Source organism: Taeniopygia guttata, chromosome 7 (assembly GCF_048771995.1).
Source record: "Taeniopygia guttata chromosome 7, bTaeGut7.mat, whole genome shotgun sequence".
NCBI lineage: Eukaryota > Metazoa > Chordata > Aves > Passeriformes > Estrildidae > Taeniopygia > Taeniopygia guttata.
Genome location: NC_133032.1, coordinates 37,918,240 through 37,936,384, shown reverse-complemented (window position 1 = coordinate 37,936,384; position 18,145 = coordinate 37,918,240). Strand labels below are relative to the sequence as shown.

The following is an 18,145-nucleotide window of genomic DNA, read 5'->3' as shown; positions in this document are numbered from 1 at the left end:
CTTTATATGTGGTTTTTTTTAATATCTGAAATTCTTGGTGCATTGTTTTAACCATAGATGAGGGAGGGTGTGACTTCTCAGTGGGGGTTCAAAAGCTCCCATTCCGCAGGAAAATGTGGATTTAATGAACGCTGATGGGTTTGGATGGTTTCTTCTTGTGCAGGTGTTGTACAAAGAGAGCGTGGGGACAGGGACCCCCACTCCTGTCACCCCCGAGATGGAGAGGGTCAAACGCAACCAGGAGATCTGCAGCTCGGTACTTTGCCAAGAGCAGAACTCCCCTTTAACTCTTTAAACCCAGATTTGAAACCTTTTAACTCTTTCCAAGCTCTTTTTAACCGTTTGGAGAAGGATTTGTCCCAAAATAACGCAGAGCAGGGCTGACTGCTCACCCGTGGCTTTCTCAGGTTGAAATGTTAACTCGGGTCAGTTGATCTTGGTTTTAAGAGTGATTTTAATGTCTTATTCTAATCCTAAACTCGCTCAAACTCCTCTCCTTTTCTCTGCAGTGCTGCCATTTCTTTTAAAGCAGTTAATTGGGTTTTCTTGCCGCGCTCGGCCCCTCCAGGGGGATTTTGTGCTCTTTGGTGCAGTACTTACCCCATTTAGCAGCAGCAGCATCCCAAACCAGGCTGCCAAACTCCTCCTCTACTAAAACCGTGCCCAGGACCTGCTTTAAAGCCAGCTGTGGGACCAAATCCAAGGGCGAAGGAAAATCTGTTCTGACTGTGCCTTTCTCTGGCTCCTCTCTCTCGCCCCACAGGTGTTGTACAAGGAAAACATAGGGAAAGCCACCCCCACCCCCGTCACTCCCGAGATGGAGAGGGTCAAACGCAACCAAGAGATCATTAGCTCGGTACTTGCAGCAGGAAAAGTTCCTAAAAAGCAGAGTGGAGTGTTTAACCCGGCTGGAGCCTCAGCAACCTGTGCTTATTAACCCCTGAAATGCACCGGCTGCTCCTTAACGCTGCCCCAGGCAGGGTTTTACTAGGGAAAAAAAAATTCCTTTTTGGGGTGGATGGTGTTGTCCTGATTGATTTTTTTTTTTTTTAACACTTTATTACTCCCCCTGTGCTTTACTGCCGATGATTCCAGCCAGTTCCTGCATCCCAGATTAATGGCAAAGTGCCAACTCCTCCTCCTGTGCCCCAGCCCTAACTCGGTGTGACGGCTCCAAAGCTCTTTGTCTGTTCTTTTTGGGTTTTTTCTTGCTGTTGTTTTTCTTTTCCTTTTCAATGACATTTGGGTACTCCCTTGTATCCTGTAGGTTTTGTACAAGGAAAATGTGGGGAAGGTGACCCCGACCCCCATCACCCCCGAGATGGAGAGAGTCAAACGCAATCAAGAGATCATTAGCTCGGTACCTTCCCAGAAATTTCTGGTTTCCTTTGTGCTTCAACCTAATCAAGTAACAGCCTAACTCCCACTCAGAGCTGGTTTTAATTTAAAAAGAGATGTACTTCTTTTCTTCTGCACATTAATTGCTCATTCTAAACCCAGATCACTTCTGTGTTAACAGTGTGAGCCAGAATTTTAGCCTTTTTTACAACTTGGTTTGTGAATTTGTGGGTTCTATCCAAGACCATCTCAAGAGTTCAGATCCCTTGGTGGGGATCAGGGAATGTTTGGGTTGGAAGGGATACAGAGCTCATTTCATTCCCTTACTAGCCCAGGTTTTCCAGGGATATTCAAGCTTCTCTCTGTGTTCAGTGTTTCACCTTTCATTGGATTTTCAGGTGGATTTGACTTCAGGGAAAAACACCCATCATTACTGGGGCAGTGTAGCAACAAAACTTCCGCCTCCCTCCTAAAAAGATCAGGAATTGCTCCAAATACAGATTTTTAAAAAGCAGATAAACATTTCCTAAACAGCTTTTTAGAGCCAGAGGCACTTCCTGAGCCTCTGGAGCCACCTGGACAGATCCCAGTTTCCCAAATCCCCGTTTTCCCCTCCCCTCCTGGCAGCACTGAAGGTTTGAGGTTTGAAATGCGGTACCAAAGCGATAATTTGTGGTGCTGGGGGCTGTGTAAGAGCCCGGCTCGCTGTTGTGTCCCCCGCAGGTGTTGTACAAAGAGAACGTGGGGCAGGCGACCCCCACGCCCGTCACCCCCGAGATGGAGCGAGTCAAACGCACCCAGGAGCAGATTAGCTCGGTATTCCCCCGGGAAAACCCTGCCCAAACCGCAGTGCCTAACACCAGAGGATGGCACAGAGTCCTTCTGAGTAACCTCACTCTGCCTGGTTTTATTTAACCCTCTAATTTTTTTCTCTCAAAAGTCACCTCTTAAGTACTGTGATTCTAAAGGATCTTTTTGTCTTTTAACTTGTTAACATGATTTTTTTCTGATTTTTTTCCCCCTTTCCTAATTTTAAAAGGATTTTTTTGTCGTTTAACTTGTTAATACGATAATACAATTTTTCCTTTATTTTTTTTTCCCCCCTTTTCTAACGGCTGGTGTTGAGTGTAAACCCAGTAACAGCCCAGTTGTGAGTTCTGCCCTGTGACTGAGTTCCTTTGTGGTCTGTAGGTTGCATACAGGGAAGGTTTAGGGAAGGCCACTCCCAGCCCGATCACTCCGGAGATGGAGAGAGTCAAGCGGAACCAAGAACAAATCAGCTCGGTACTGAAAGCACAGCCAAGCACCTTGTGTCAAAAATAACCATCCTCAGCCAAACCCCCCCTAATTCAGCCTTACTTTCCCAGTCTTCCTTATTTTTGCCTATTTTCCCTTTGATTTTTTAAATTTTTTTTTCTTACCTTTTGCCAATAACGTTTCAGCTGCTTTCTTCCCCGAGATCTTTTCCACTCTGCAGGGCTGAGTTTGCTTGAACGTTAACCCCAGTGCCAGGAAAAGCTGGAATTCTTCCAGCCCGAGCTGTGTTTGTGCCCTGCAGGTGCTGTACAAGGAGCACATGGCCAAGGGAACTCCGACCCCGCTGACCCCGGAGATGGAGAGAGCCAAACGCAACCAGGAGAACATCAGCTCGGTGGGTGAATGCAGGAAAAGAACATTTCACCCCTGAAATCCTCACTCAGACAGGAGAGGTTTGGAAGGATATGGAATTCTTTAAAACTTTCTGGTGCAGTCAGGTATTTCTGTGATGAATTGGGTTCTCTCGGGGTTTTTTAAACAGTTAAATTTCAAATTACTGCCATAATACTCCATGACGTATAAAATTACGGTTCTTCAGTAAGAGTCACTTATGAAAAATTGTATGAAAATCTGGGACTGGCCCTTCTTTGGCAGCCTGGTTCTCCAGAGGTAACTCTGTGCTCCTCCTCCCCTGGCAGGTTCTTTACTCTGACAGTTTCCGCAAGCAAGTCCAAGGAAAAGCCGCCTACGTCCTGGACACCCCGGAGATGCGGCGCGTGCGGGAGACCCAGAAGCACATCTCCACTGTAAGAGCACTTCCAGAGGTGTCCTTCCCCTGGGAAGGGAGTTCAGCATGAAAACAACCCTGCCTGGCAGCAAGGACAACGTGTCCTACCAGGTTTGGGTAGCCAGGGCTTTAATGCTAAAGCGAGTCTGGGATTAGGATTGGGAAAGCCAAAGTTCAGGTGCTGGAAACGCCCCTGGGGGGAAGCAGGAATCCAAATCCTTTGGAATTGCAGGTGAAGTACCACGAGGACTTTGAGAAGAGCAAAGGGAGCTTCACGCCCGTGGTGACCGACCCCATCACGGAGCGCGTGAAGAAGAACATGCAGGACTTCAGTGACATCAGCTACCGCGGCATCCAGAGGAGGGTGGTGGAGATGGAGCGGAAACGTGTGGACCAGGACCAGGAGAACCTCACAGGTCAGGAGACCTGGGCACATCTGCTACAGGAGGGGTTTGATTTAAGCTCAGCCACATCAATTCCAATTCATCATCACCTGGAGATGTTCTTATCCAAGTCTTTTTTGGAAATATTCTCTGCCAACAGCTGTAAATGACCTGTGACCTGCTGTCCCCACATTGATAATGTCATGCTGCATTTATGGTTCTTCTATTTTGAACTCCCATCTCTATCTATTGGAGAAATACTTTGCTGTAGGTTGATTGTTAAAAAGCCAAATTTGTGCTATAGGATTGAGAAGCACTGATTTATTAAAAAAAAAAAAGGTGATTTTCCAAAGAATTCCAGACTGCTTTGGGGTGGAGGGACTTTAAAGTTCATCCAGTCCCACCCTGCCGTGAGTCCCACTATCCCAGGCTGCTCCAAGCCCCATCCAACATGGCCTTGGGCACTCCCAGGGCTGGGGAGGGCACAGCTCCTGTCCTGCCAGCCTGTGCTGCTCAGCCTCTCAGGAAATTCCCTTTTTCCTGCAGGCCTCCGGGTGTGGAGAACCAACCCCGGCTCCGTCTTCGACTACGACCCCGCCGAGGACAACATCCAGTCCCGGAGCCTGCACATGATCTCAGGTGTGTCCCACGGGCTCCAAGGGAAAAATGGGATTTGAACTCCTGCAAGAACGGGGTCTGGGTGCTAGACAGAGCTGAGGAGAAATTGGCTGTAGCTGCTCCTCACCAGTGTAACTTATCTTCAAAAAATTCATTATTAATTTTCCTATCATAAAATGATCCTACAGGAGGAGGATTGTTTATATGATCCACAGCTGCCATGATACAGCCTGTGCTTCCTTTTGGAATTACTGAACAGGCTGTTCTCAGTGACCATTTTTTTAACTCCTGTCCGAGAGGAAAATACCTGGATGGTAGAAAATTGTGGGGATGGTCAGGAAGAAAATCACAGGATAATTAGAATAAAAATTCCGTGAGCAACAAGGACTAAGGGGAAAGAGGCTGGGGAAAGGACAAAACACTGTGAATACTGAAGAGCAGAACTTCAGCATGGAATACTTAAAAAAGGCACTGGGAAATCCCACAATGGAACTATAAAACTGCACTGGGATTGTGGAAAAGAGGAGCTTAGCAGGGCTGGGTTCTACGAGGCCTCAGCTGTGGGGTTGGTGACTCTGAGAGCCCCGGGGTTGGTGGCTCTGAGAGCCCCGGGGTTGGTGACACTGAGAGCTCCGGGGTTGGTGGCTCTGAACCACAAGGCTGGTGGCTCTGAGAGCCCCAGGGCTGGTGGCTCTGAGCCCCAGGGTGGTGACTGTCCCCGCTGTCCCCCCAGTCCAGGCGCAGCGCCGCAGCCGGGAGCACTCGCGCTCCGCCAGCGCCCTGAGCATCAGTGGTGCACCCGACGAGAAATCCGAGCCCTCGGACGGCACCGACCAGCGCCTGTCCTACTACAGCAACGGGGGCTTCTTCACCACCACGGCCACAGGTACAGCCACACCCTGGGGACAGACAGGCTGCCCAGCTGCCCGTGCAGCTGTCCCCACAGCCAGGAAACCGCGCAGCTCCAGAACGTTGGGGTGTGCACAAGCAACAGCTGTAAATGTGCATTTGGAACTGACCTTAACCCACCCCTGTGGCCCATCCCTGAACTTTATCCCAACCAGCTCCATTGCAATCCCATAATAACCCCACACAATGATCTTTATCACAACCAGCTCCACCACAATCCCATAATAACCCCAATGATCTTTATCACAATCAGCTCCATCACAATCCCATAAGAATCCCACACAATGATCTTTATCCCAACCAGCTCCATCACAACCCCATAATAACCCCACACAATGATCTCTATCCCAATCAGCTCCATCACAATCCCATAATAACCCCACACAATGATCTTTATCCTGACCAGTCCCATCACTGCCACAGAATGATCTTTAATCCAAACCAGCCCCATCGCAATCCCATAATAACCCCACACAATTATCTTTATCCCAATCAGCTCCACCACACTCCTATAATAACCCCACACAATGATCTTTATCCCAACCAGCTCCATCACAATCCCATAATAACCCCACACAATGATCTTTATCCCAATCAGCTCCATCACAATCCCATAATAACCCCACGCAATGATCTTTATCCCAATCAGCTCCATTGCAATCCCATAATAACCCCACACAATGATTTTTATGCCAACCAGCTCCATCACAACCCCATAATAATCCCACACAATGATCTTTATCCCAATCAGCTCCATCACAATCCCATAATAACCCCACACAATGATCTTTATCCCAATCAGCTCCATCACAATCCCATAATAACCCCACACAATGATCTTTATCCCAATCAGCTCCATCACAACCCCATAATAAATAACCCCAATTATCTTTCTCCATCCCATAATAACATTAACCCCATAATAATCCCATAATAACTCTCTCTGCAGTGGGCTACAAGCAGGTCAAGACCATTGAGCTGCCACAGCAGCGCTCGTCCTCGGTGGCCACGCAGCAAACCACGGTGTCCTCGGTGCCTTCCCACCCCTCCACTGCTGGGGTGAGTAACCTGGGGGATTTGGGGACCTAGAGGGGTCACAGCCACTAATTAATGATTAATTAACACTAATTAATAGTGTTAATCCAAGACTGAGTTGGTGACATTGCAGTCCATGGGGCAGAAGCTCTGTATGAAACCAGGTGTGACAGGGACTTAAGTGGGATAGAGCCTCCCCTGTGCCTGGAAACTCGGAATGGGCACCTGGAAACTCGGAATGGGCACCTGGAAACTCGGAATGGGCACCTGGAAACTCAGAATGGGCACCTGGAAACTCGGAATGAGCTCCTGGAAACTCGGAATGAGCTCCTGGAAACTCGGAATGGGCACCTGGAAACTCGGAATGAGTACCTGGAAACTCGGAATGAGCTCCTGGAAACTCGGAATGAGCACCTGGAAACTCGGAATGGGCACCTGGAAACTCGGAATGAGCACCTGGAAACTCGGAATGAGCACCTGGAAACTCGGAATGGGCACCTGGAAACTCGGAATGAGCTCCTGGACACTCGGAATGAGCTCTTCTTCCTATCAGCCCCTGAAAACTGAGCAGTGGGAGGAAGTGCTCATTCAGAGAGTAAAGGACAGTGGGAATGGCCTCCAAAAACTGCTGGGAGGTGGTGACACTTGGAGCTGGTGGTGCCCAAGGCCAGCAGGGGTGAGGACACTGCTCAGGCTCGGTGTCACCAGCACACCCCAGGGTTTGGCACTTGGGCACCCACGGGGCTCAGGGAGGCAGAAGAACCCAGAGCAGATTTGAAGGAGCAGCCAGACCCTGCCGTGACACCAACCCCAACCCTGGGGTTTGACTGTGTCCCTTGGTGTTCCTGCAGAAGACATTCAGGGCCATGCCAGGCTTTGACCATGTCCCTTTCTGTCCTCTATGGCTGCTGGCGTTTGACCATGTCCCTGTGTCCCTGCAGACATTCTGTCCCCTGCAAGGCTCTGACCATGTCCCTTCTGTCCCTGCAGAAGACATTCTGGGCCATAGCAGGGTTTGACCACATCCCTTGTGTCCCATGTCAAGGTGTGACCATGGCCCTTCTGTCCCTTTGTGTCCCTTCTGAAGAGGGTCTGGGCCATGTCAGGAGCGTGACCATGTCCCTTCTGTCCCCTGTAAGGCTTTGGCCACGTCCCTTCTGTCCTGTGTCCCTGCAGAAGACATTCCAGGCCATGTCAGGGTGTGACCATGTCCCCTGTGTCCATTCAGAAGAGGTTCTGAGCTCTGTCAGGGCCTGACCATGTCCCTTGTGTCCATTCAGAAGAGGTTCTGAGCTCTGTCAGGGTGTGACCATGTCCCTTGTGTCCGTTCAGAAGAGGTTCTGAGCTCTGCAAGGGTGTGACCATGTCCCTTGTGTCCCTTCAGAAGAGGTTCTGAGCTCTGTCAGGGTGTGACCATGTCCCTTCTGTCCCCTGTAAGGCTTTGGCCACGTCCCTTCTGTCCTGTGTCCCTGCAGAAGACATTCCAGTCCATGTCAGGGTGTGACCATGTCCCTTGTGTCCCTTGTGTCCCTGCAGAAGACGTTCCGGGCCATGTACGACTACACGGCGGCGGACGCGGACGAGGTGTCCTTCAAGGATGGGGACACCATTGTCAACGTGCAGGCCATCGACGAGGGCTGGATGTACGGCACCGTGCAGAGAACCGGCAAGACCGGCATGCTGCCCGCCAACTACGTGGAGGCCGTGTGAGCCCAGCCTGCCCCGGGCTGGGACAGCTCCCTGGGGTGGGACGTGTCCCCCCGGGGATGGGACACCTCCCCCAGGCCCTCCCAGTCCCCTCAGCACAACAGAAATAACTGCAGAGCAAAACACACCTGGAATATTTCCAAAAGTACCTCTAAGCACATCCTGCCTTTCTCCTGCTGTCAAACACTTCCAAATGTCTGGAATTTCAAACGTTTCATCACGATCTAAGACACTACACAACATCTCCAAAATTCCATTGCTGAAGACTAACACACACATTATATGTTCTCCCACAAGGAGAGAATTTTTCTGGGCTGTTCTAAAATGTTTCAATCTCTTCACTTCCTTTTCCATTTAAGCTTTGTATTTCAACCCAATTTATCTGGGGAGGGGAAAGCAACCACCCCTCTCCTCCTGCTTGCTGAGCTCTCATGAATGTTTCTCCTGCAACTGTTCTGGGGGCAAAAGCTGTGATTTCTTGTAAATTAGTGATGAATAAAGCTGAGGTTTCTGCAGTATGGATGGATGCTGTGGTGCTGGAAAAGGGAAGGGAAGGACCTGGATCTGGAGTTATTCCACACTTGAACATCACTTTTTGCTTCATCCACTGCAGCACTTGGTAGTAGCCACTCCACAGGAAAGAAGGGAATAAAAGTGCCTGGATCTTGTGTCTCCCATAGATTAAATCCAAGTAAAAGCAGGGGTTGTAGCATCACCCCACAGGAATTCAGAGTCCAGAGGGAATTCCCAGCAGAGGCAGCCTGGAAGGGAAATGTCCTTCCCCAGGGCAGGGTCCAGCACTGGGAGTTGGGCTCAAAACCCTTTCCATGTGTCAGGAACATCCTGACCTGCCCAGGGCATGGGATGGAAAGCTGAACCCTCCTAAGGAGGCAGGTCTGGAACCAAAACAACTTCTCAGGAAAGCAACAAAACCCTCAGAGCTTCCTCTTGCAGCTCCAGGCTGTTTGTCCCGTCCCTTTTCTCCACGAGACACAAACAGGGCAAAAAACCTGAGAGTTTTGCAGAGATCCCACCTGTCCCTGTGCTCCTACCTTACACCAGCACTGGTGACATTCCCAGGTCCCTCCCAGCCTTGGGAATCCCAATTTGAAGGGAAGCTGAAGAGAGAAAAATCCCAGAAGCCACGACCAAGACTGGGAACTATTTGCTCTTTTTATTTGCCCATGTAAAAGTTCAAAAACCACCTGCAGCAGTTCCTTTCAATAAACATCCATCTGGACAGCTACAGTACAATATATACAGATCAGAATTCCAAAGGGAAAACCTGGAATTCTGGATGAAGGTCTCCAGGAAGCAGCAATGCAGTCCATGCAATTAAAACTCCATAAATTATTACCCAACATCTGCTGTGAGTCTGTACACAATATACAAAGAGCTCTTGTCCAATCCATCATTTCCTCACGGAAAAAAAGTCTTCCCACAAGAACTGCTGCCAGCAAAGGCCATGGGGCAAAGCCTGGGGGGCTCTGCAGAGTCTCTCTCCCGTACAAGCACACTTCCTCTGAGCTTGAGTCGTACAAAAATACATGGAAAAATAGATCCAGTACAAATCCCAGGCTCCTGCTGGAAGGAATTAACCCAGTTCACCTCACACGTGCTGCTCCAAAGGGGCAGAGCTGGCAGCTCTCAGCCCACAGCAGGAGTCTGCAGCAGTAAGAACACTTTGGATTTGAGAAAAATAATTTAACTACTCTGTTGGTTTGGTTTGTCACAGTCTTTGCTATTGCACAGCTTTGTCAGGTTTTCTTTCAGTGCCTGAAAGAAAGATGCATAGCAATCCCATAGAAACACCTCTGTCAGGGAGGAAACAGTCCCGTGGATTTGGGGAGGAGGAACCAACAAAAAATACAGGCAAAAAACAAGGAAAAAAAAATTAAAGAGGGGGGGAAAACGAGAGGGGAAGAAAGAAAGAAAGAGTGGGAAGAAAGAAAGAAAGAGGGGGACGAAAGAAAGAAAGAGGGGGACGAAAGAAAGAAAGAGGGGGAAGAGAGAAAGAAAGAGGGGGACGAAAGAAAGAAAGAGGGGGACGAAAGAAGTGGAAGAAAGAAAGAAAGGGGGAAGAAAGAAAAAGAGGGGGAAGAAAGAAAGAGGGGAAGAAAGAGGGGGAAGAAAGAAAGAGAAGGGGAAGAAAGAAAGAGGGGGAAGAGAGAAAGAAAGAGGGGGAAGAGAGAAAGAAAGAGGGGGAAGAGAGAAAGAGAAGGGGAAGGAAGAAAGAAAGAAAGAGGGGGAAGAGAGAAAGAAAGAGGGGGAAGAAAGACAGAAAGAGGGGGAAGAAAGACAGAAAGAGGGGAAGAAAGAAAGAAAGAGGGGGAAGACAGACAGAAAGAGGGGGAAGAAAGGGAAAAAAAGAGGGAAAAATAAAAAGGCCCAAAAAAAAAAAAAGAGAACAAATTCATGAAGATGTTAATAAAATACAGCCCCAAGTGCAGACTGAAGGAGTAAGTGAGCAGAGAGGAAAGCAGGGGGATGTCACACCGAGCTCCTCCTGCTGAGGATGAGGATGAGCTACTCGGGGCCCTGCTGGGGCGGGCAGGGCCAGCGGGCCTGCAGGCTCCTCAGGACACACGAGGCCATGGCCAGCAGCTGCTCCTGCATCTCGCACAGCTGCCTGCCAGAGTAGCCCTGCAGCTCCTCCGAGCTCAGCTGGGCTGCCAGGGCCTGGATCTGCCCCAGCAGATCCACAGGGGGCTGCTCGCTGCTGCTGCTGCTGCTGCTGCTGCTGCTGCCAGCCTCCAGATCTGCAAGGAGGGAAAGGAGAGAAGTGCAGGGAAATCCAAGCACAATTCCAGCTGGTTTTGTGTGGCAAGCTGTTGTCCTGACTCCTAAGATTTTCTAAAGGCTTCTGAATTTATATTCTCACACAACTTTCTGTAAACAACCTATATTTTACATTCCTCCATAGAGGCAGAGAAATTTAATGCACCAGTAATTTGTCCAATGTCACTGGAGAGGTGGCACATTCACCCTCCAATCCACTGTCACCTTTGGAAAAGTATAAATGCTGGAGTCAGAAAATAAACTCCTTTTTTTCCACTTTTGCAATAGCAGTGGCTCACATCGTGCTTTCACGTGTCCTATAGTGACAGCAAACACATTTCTTTCTCTGTGCACCTCCATGAAAATTCCTGATAGACAGAAATGTACTTGCTACCATTTTGTACAAAATCACTTATTTGAGCAGCCTGCCATGTATTTATTCCATGGGAAACATTCCCAGCAAAGGCACTTCACCCTGCCCTTCCTCAGGGTGAGTTTTTCATGATTGAAGAAGAAAACTAAACCCAAAATAAAACCAAAAAAGGATGAGGTGCTCCCACCAGGAGAGAAAGAAGACAAGACAGCAGAGCCCTCTAAATCTAAAGCAAAAAGCCACCAGCAGGTACCTGCTGCAAGTTTTTCCTCATCTCCACTCAGAGATTTCTCCTCCACGTCATTTCCAGGCTTCTCAGCCTCTTCAAGCACTGTGCTTTCCTCCAACACTCGAGATTTTACCTGAGTGTTTTTTGGGGAGAGAAAACATTTTCAGATTGAAAAAAAAAAAAAAATTACATTGTGAGATGTATTTTGGGCTTATAATAAATCCAATCACCTTTCCTGTTAATAATAATAGCTTAACCAAGTCATCTGTATCTTGAATTCATGGTACTGAGGCAGGCAGGGATTAGGTTTTAAAGTGCTGTTTTTAATGAAGGAAAAAAATACATAATTCCTGCTGCAGTAACTGAGATCAGCATATGCTTCCTGGGTGCCAAAATTCAACTTTACCTGTTGCTCATGGTATCCTTTCAGAGCTCTTTTGACATTGGAGACTTTGGGGGAGCGGATGGGGAGGGTTTTGATCTCCAGAGGTGTCAGAGTGCTCAGGTCTCCCACGGTTTTGATGTTCTTGGCTCGGATGAGCTGCCCCAGGCCCCTGGCACTGCAGCAGGGGAGGGAAAATGGGTCATTGGTACACAGACAGGGAATATCCCGAGCTGGAAGGACCCACAGGACCACCAATCCACCTCCTGGCCCTGCACAAACTCCCCATCCCTGGGGAGATTTTCAAGCATCAAAAAAGTACTTGAAGAATGCCAAAATAGTTAAGTCTCCTCCTCACCCAACCAATCCCAATCCCTTTTAAGAATTCTGACTAAAACAGTGGTTTGGTAGGTTCATAAGAGCTCAGTTTCTACTGGAATGTCACCTTCAGAAGCAAGAAGCCACTGACCAGATGTTGGATGTGATCTGAGGTAAAATTACATCCACAGGGGCTTTGCAGCCAGCCAAGGCAGGGTACACGAACTCCGAAAGGCACGGCAGAGATTCCTTGGCCATTTCTGTGATCTGGGATAACACAGGCAAAGTATTAAATTAACTGCCACACACTGAATACAGGGAAAAAAATAGAAGAGAAACATGAACCAAAGCACTTCTTACTAAACACTTCTTTGAGCTCTTAAATTTAAGGGTACGAGATCCTGGGGACAGAAATCCTTTGGTTGGAGTGGTAATGTGCTGGATAGAAAAAGAGGAAAAAAATATCTCAGGGTGCTAGAATTTAGTCAATGGTAGGATTTCAGTTAACAGTAGGAATTCAGTTAATAGTGAGATTTTAGCCCCTGAAACCTCAGAGTCCCCTGGAGTTCAGAGTAACAGAATGAATCGGGCTAAAGCAGTTTTGTTTCTTACACTTCAGATCCTCAGCCCTTACAACTGTGTGTAAGTGACTACAAACATGCACCAAAGCCGTGCTATTTATGATCAGTACACAGCTACTTGGGACACACAGAACATTGTAACGGGGTTTACCCTCACCTGCATGTTAGAGAGGATTTTAAGGCTCCTGGAGGAGGGTGAGGAATGGGATCTGATGACAGGACTCCTCCTGTCGATGTCGTCTGCCAGGCCCTCCTGAAAAATGGGATTTGCAAAAGACACTCGGCGGATCTGAGGAGGAGAGAAGGAGGTTTTAGAGTGGCAACTCAACCCAGCACAGCTTGGTGAAATCACAGAGAAGACAACAAAAATCAGTTTGGAATCACTGAAGTTTTTGAACGACCCAGGGAATGCTTCAGCCAAAGACAGACTCTGAGGATTCCCTAAGGAATCTCCATTTACAACCCTGAGCACGCTGCTCCTGGTTTTGCAGTGATGCAGGGTGCTCTGTTTCACAATAAAACCCCTCACAACACAAATCTGTCAGTGCTGGCCCGTTCCAAACCCAAACCTCACCATTTCTGTAAGACTATTCACAACAGAAGGCAGGAATTGAACAGATTTGGAATGATTTCAGCTCCTCACCCCAGCTGTGCAGCAGCAGCACCCAGTTCCTATGGAATACCTTATTGGCAGGTGACAGGGAATCGTCCTCCTGGCTCCTCTTGACCCCTCTCTTGAGGATGCTGGTGGATGGGGAGGCTGAGGGGGACCAGGTGCAGCGGGCCTGGAGGCTGGTGGGGCTTTCAGCCACCTGCACCGAGGGATCCCCGTCCACCTTCAGAGGGGAATCCACACCCACATCTGCCACAGCCACGCTTTCAGGCACTTTTATTTCAGCTTCCACCAATTCATCCTTCATCTCTTGATCTGCAACAACACAAGCTTCTCCAGCAGAGTTCTCAGCTTCTCCTTTTTCCTCCCGATTTCCTTCTAGCTCCTGCATCTCTTTTTCCTCAGATTTGCTGTCAACACTCAGCTCCTCAGGCACCTCCTCCAGTTGTCCGTTTTCATTTATTTCTTCCTTTTCTGCAGCTGCTGGTTCTTCCTCTTGGTCCCCTGAGTCCAGGCAGCTCTCCCTGGGCTCCCCAGGAACACTCTCAGACAGAACCTGCTCTGTTTGCTCCTTCTGCTCAGCAGGTTCCTTTATTTCCTCCATGGACTCAGTGGTTTCAGCTGCTGAACCCTCTGGATTTTCCTCCTCCACCCCCACACTGCTTCCCTGCATGTTTTCCACATCCATTTCCTGCCTTTCCAAGCTGAAGGTGTTGGGTTCCTCGGGAGGGTGCAATGGAGTGCTCATCCCACATGGAGCCAGGGCCAAGCTCTCCTCCAAATCTGAGTGACCAGAAACAGTCCCAGGGCTCTGAACTGGGGAGCTCTCAGGCTCCTCCAGCTCAGAATCTTTCTCTTTTTTTGACTCAGTCACCTTTGATTCAGTCACCTGCTGCTTTGGCTTTTTAAAGCAGCAATCACAGCTCTTGATCTTCTTCACTCTTTTGCTTCTCTTGTTCTGGCACTCACTTTGCAGAGAGGAGGGCTCAGCACCTGCAACATTTGCTGCAGGTGCACAGTCCCCTGTGCTGCTTGGCTTCTCCTCTCTGCTCTCCTCTGCTGCTCTCCCATCCTGCTCAGACACACAGGGGCTGCCCATTGACTCCATGGATGCATCTCCCTTGTGCTGCTCCACGCTGGTGTCCTGCAGAGCCTCTGGATTCTCAGAGCTGCCAGAGCCCACAGCTTCTCCAGCAGCTGCAGCAATTTCCTGCTTTTCCAGGCCACCTGGCTCAGCTGGCACTGCAGCACCTGCGCTGACCTCAGGCTCACCTTTAGTGGCCTCCAGGGGACTCTTAGTTTCATCTCCCTGGGCAGATCCCTCAAGGCTCTGGCTCCCTGCCTGTCCCTCTTTCAATTTACCTTCAAGAGAATTGCTTCTACTCCTCAATTTCATGGTTTTTCTCTTCCTTGTGCTCTCCTCCTTGCCCTCAGAGCTGTCAGCCTCGGAGTTTTCTATGCTGGACAGCAACCCTTGGGAAGATCTCCTGGTGTGGTAGCGTGGGCGTTCTACCTTCTGCCCTGCTGAGCTGAGGCTGCCCTGAGCTTCCCCCTCTGGCCTGGGGGAATCCTCTGCCCTCCTGGCAGCCCTGCTGCCCTCCTCATCCAGGCCCCTGCAAGCAGGAGAGTCCTTGGAGCTCCAGTCCTCTGCCCCTCTCTCAGGCTGGCTGCTCGCTTTTGTGCTTTCTGTCGTTTTGCCAGGAATTCCTTTCTGCTTTTGGGATCCATCACCTTTCCCCTGGGACAGCCTCTTCTGCCCAGCTTTCTCCTCCTCTTTCCTCCTGTCTCTCTTGGGGAGCCCATCCTCCTTCTCCTGGCTGCCCGAGGAGCTCTCCGCAGCGTCCGACCGTCTCCTGGAGGAGCGCCGCAGCTGCTTCTGGTGAGGGGACACTTGTGGCACCTGGCTGTCATCCCCTGGGGCCTGCTCAGAGCAGCTGCTGCTCTCTGGGGGGGTGTTTTCCTTCGAGTCCGTGTCCAGCCTCCGGGCCTTGTCCAATTCTGCGATGGCAACCTCAGCGTTTTGGATGTCTGCCTCCGTGGAGAGCAGCGCCCGGGAGTGGCTGTGCAGGACGTGATCCACATCCTCCCCTGCAGAGCCCAGCTCAGCACTGCTCTCCAGGCTGTCAGGGGCCAGGGACTCCTCTGCCCTGCTCAGCAGTCTGGATTTGCTGCCCTGCAGCTCCAGCCGGCTCTGCCGCCGCGTCACCCTGCGGGTGAGCGCAGCTCCCGCGGCGGGCTCGGCTTTCGGGGGGTTTTTCTCCTCCTCTCCAGATTTCTCTGCCTTAGCAGCAGCCTTGCTGCCACTGCTGCTCTCCTGCGTGGCTGCCTCAGGAGCACTCCCAGGCAGCTCTGGCACGGAGCTCAGCGGGGCTGGGCTGAAGGCTCTGCTCTCTGCAGCCCCGAATTTCTCCAGGGTGATGAAGGACTGGCGCCGGCTCGCGGGCTGGGGGGTGCCAGAGATGATGTCACTGGAGGCTGAGCTGCTGGTGACATCTGAGCTGTCCTCCTGCCCTGCTGAGGCCTCCTGGGCAGCTGCTTCCACAGAACTTGTCTCCAATCCCTCTGCAGCAGATGTTTCCTCAGGGATCATCTGGGCTGTCTCCTCTGGGACCATCTGGGCTGTCTCCTCTGAGATCATCTCGGCTGTCTCCTCTGGGATCATCTGGGCTGTCTCCTCTGGGATCACCTCAGCTGTCTCCTCTGGGATCACCTGGGCTGTCTCCTCTGGGATCATCTGGGCTGTCTCCTCTGGGATCATCTGGGCTGTCTCCTCTGGGATCATCTGGGCTGTCTCCTCTGGGATCATCTGGGCTGTCTCCTCTGGGATCATCTGGGCTGTCTCCTCTGGGATCATCTCGGCTGTCTCCTCTGGGATCATCTCGGCTGTCTCCTCTGGGATCATCTCGGCTGTCTCCTCTGGGATCATCTCGGCTGTCTCCTCTGGGATCACCTCGGCTGTCTCCATTTTGGCCTCCCCCTTGCTGCTGCAGGCTGGGCTCTCCTCTGAGCCACATTCTTCACTCCCCACGTTTTCCTCCTGTCCCAAAAACATCAACAGCAAAAGGTTTGGCCTAGGAATCAAATGGAATAGTTGTACTTGTCCTGTGAATATAATACAATAGACAACTGCAGTGCTGGTGCAATAGAAAACAGCACACCCACAAGGTTTTTCTAACCACCCTTCCTCCAAATGATTTATTATCTGTGTTTTGACAGTTATAAAAGACACTTTTAAAAACCATTTAATCCCAAAACAAAGAACTCCAAAAATGCTTGAAGTTCTGCTGTATTTCACCTGGTCTGACTGGCACTGCAGTCAGCACAGCAGCTGCTCAGGCAATTCCTCCCCAGAAGGAATTCAGGATTTACAATCTTTACCCCAGTAAAATACTGTGGCAGCACAGGCACATGGGTGACCAAAAACTGCTCACGTAGATCCTCCCATTCTGAAATCAAATACCCAGTGATTTGGCCTAAATGATATTCTAATCAATCCCAAAGGAATAAATTATATAAAGCAGAACACAGCTCTGCAATGGTGTTCAAATTTTCTCTCACTTGGTGTTGAGAATGGAAAACAAATCACAAAACCTCTCACGTTTGGCAGAAACTCTGATTTTTGTCACCATCAGACAATGGGAAATTACCTGAGGTTGGTTTGCAGTGTCTTCTTTGGCATTTTCTACTGGAGGTGGCATTTCCCTAGAAGAGAATTACTGAAATCAATAATTGCTGTTGCCAAAGGAGAACCCTTCAATGACCACAACTGGGCACATCTACTCACAAAGAATCTTCCTGGCTCTGGCTGTACTGGGAAAATGAGGTGGTGTCCTGAGAGACATCAAGGTTGTTGTACATGGCAGGAATGTCAGTTCTGGAACAACACCAGGAACGGGAGTCAGACTCCTCTTTGGAATTTATTGTCTCCTTGTTTCAGGGCTATTCTTTTCAGCTGCATTAAATATTTCTTTCTGGGGAATCAAAGCTGTGACTGGGATCCCACTCTGCAAAGAATTCCCCACATCCCAGAGGAGTTCCTGCCTCAAGCCCTGCTTACACTGCTTTTGCTGCCTAAGCACAGAAAACTCACCAATATTATCTTCTCACATTAAAAGAGATCATTCTAAAGATTCTTCTGCAATTGAGATGAGTCTTGGGAATATCCTAATTCCTGACGTGCTGCTAACTCAAGAAACCCTTTCCTCAGATTGTTTTACCCAATCCTTTTATTTCCATGATTTATGAAAAAGGACATCTTTTATTTCACACTGCATGTCAGTCCCCAAGCAAAAATCTGAACTCCAAATTCCCAAACTCTAATCAGACTAGAGAGAGGAAATTAAATACAGAGAGGAAATGCCATTGCAAGAATAATTTGGTTGCTTTTAAACAGCAAAGCAAGGAACTCTCTTAGCTTTAAACTTCATAACTTGTACGGAAGAACATTAATCAATTACCTATGGTGGTGGAGAAACGAAATTAAGTTAAGGCAAGCTCAGCTACTCAAGGAATGACTTTTCACATTACGGTTAAAACAATAAATGACAGACCTCTTTGACCTAAGCACTTCTTTCTGATGTTCTGTCAATATTCTTGGTTTTGTTTCTGGAGGAATGAACACAAAATCAACAGATTTCTCCTCTTCCAGAAGTGTCTCACTTGTTGTCTTAGGAGATGAAAATTCTAATTTTAACTGCAGAAAGATAAAAATCCCAAATCCTGGGTTAGGAACGAGAGAGGAACTGAAAATCAGGAATTTCTGAAGGACATGACCCATCTCTGTGAGGGATCTGCCAACCCCAAAGCACACCAAAAAACCCAAATCTGTCACAGCCTC

The 18,145-nt window shown here is 49.3% G+C and overlaps 2 protein-coding genes across 36 annotated transcripts in view; one reads left to right on the top strand and one right to left on the bottom strand.

The window, feature by feature from the left end:
- Positions 1–8,552, top strand: part of NEB (nebulin) — a 101,575-nt gene extending 93,023 nt beyond the window's left edge. For 21 of the 34 annotated variants that reach the window (XM_072931763.1, XM_041717483.2, XM_072931768.1 and 18 more), the window contains 12 exons: positions 164–256; positions 764–856; positions 1,268–1,360; positions 2,062–2,154; positions 2,530–2,622; positions 2,897–2,989; positions 3,294–3,401; positions 3,615–3,798; positions 4,312–4,404; positions 5,117–5,269; positions 6,242–6,351; positions 7,864–8,552. In XM_072931763.1, the coding sequence (XP_072787864.1) occupies positions 164–256; positions 764–856; positions 1,268–1,360; positions 2,062–2,154; positions 2,530–2,622; positions 2,897–2,989; positions 3,294–3,401; positions 3,615–3,798; positions 4,312–4,404; positions 5,117–5,269; positions 6,242–6,351; positions 7,864–8,037 (1,380 nt within the window). In that variant the 3' untranslated portion in view covers positions 8,038–8,552. The remainder of the gene's footprint in view (positions 1–163; positions 257–763; positions 857–1,267; positions 1,361–2,061; positions 2,155–2,529; positions 2,623–2,896; positions 2,990–3,293; positions 3,402–3,614; positions 3,799–4,311; positions 4,405–5,116; positions 5,270–6,241; positions 6,352–7,863) is intronic. The other 13 variants (XM_041717490.2, XM_041717484.2, XM_041717481.2 and 10 more) reach the window with 6 other exon arrangements.
- Positions 8,553–9,189: 637 nt separating this feature from the next.
- RIF1 (replication timing regulatory factor 1) overlaps positions 9,190–18,145 on the bottom strand; it is a 30,239-nt gene continuing 21,283 nt past the window's right edge. The window contains exons 26-35 of one of the 2 annotated variants that reach the window (XM_032749508.3): positions 17,859–18,001; positions 17,093–17,182; positions 16,956–17,010; positions 13,379–16,345; positions 12,853–12,984; positions 12,475–12,552; positions 12,266–12,381; positions 11,821–11,974; positions 11,439–11,547; positions 9,190–10,793 (exon numbers count right to left, since the gene is read on the bottom strand). In XM_032749508.3, the coding sequence (XP_032605399.3) occupies positions 10,561–10,793; positions 11,439–11,547; positions 11,821–11,974; positions 12,266–12,381; positions 12,475–12,552; positions 12,853–12,984; positions 13,379–16,345; positions 16,956–17,010; positions 17,093–17,182; positions 17,859–18,001 (4,077 nt within the window). In that variant the 3' untranslated portion in view covers positions 9,190–10,560. The remainder of the gene's footprint in view (positions 10,794–11,438; positions 11,548–11,820; positions 11,975–12,265; positions 12,382–12,474; positions 12,553–12,852; positions 12,985–13,378; positions 16,346–16,955; positions 17,011–17,092; positions 17,183–17,858; positions 18,002–18,145) is intronic. The other variant, XM_032749509.3, reaches the window with a different exon arrangement.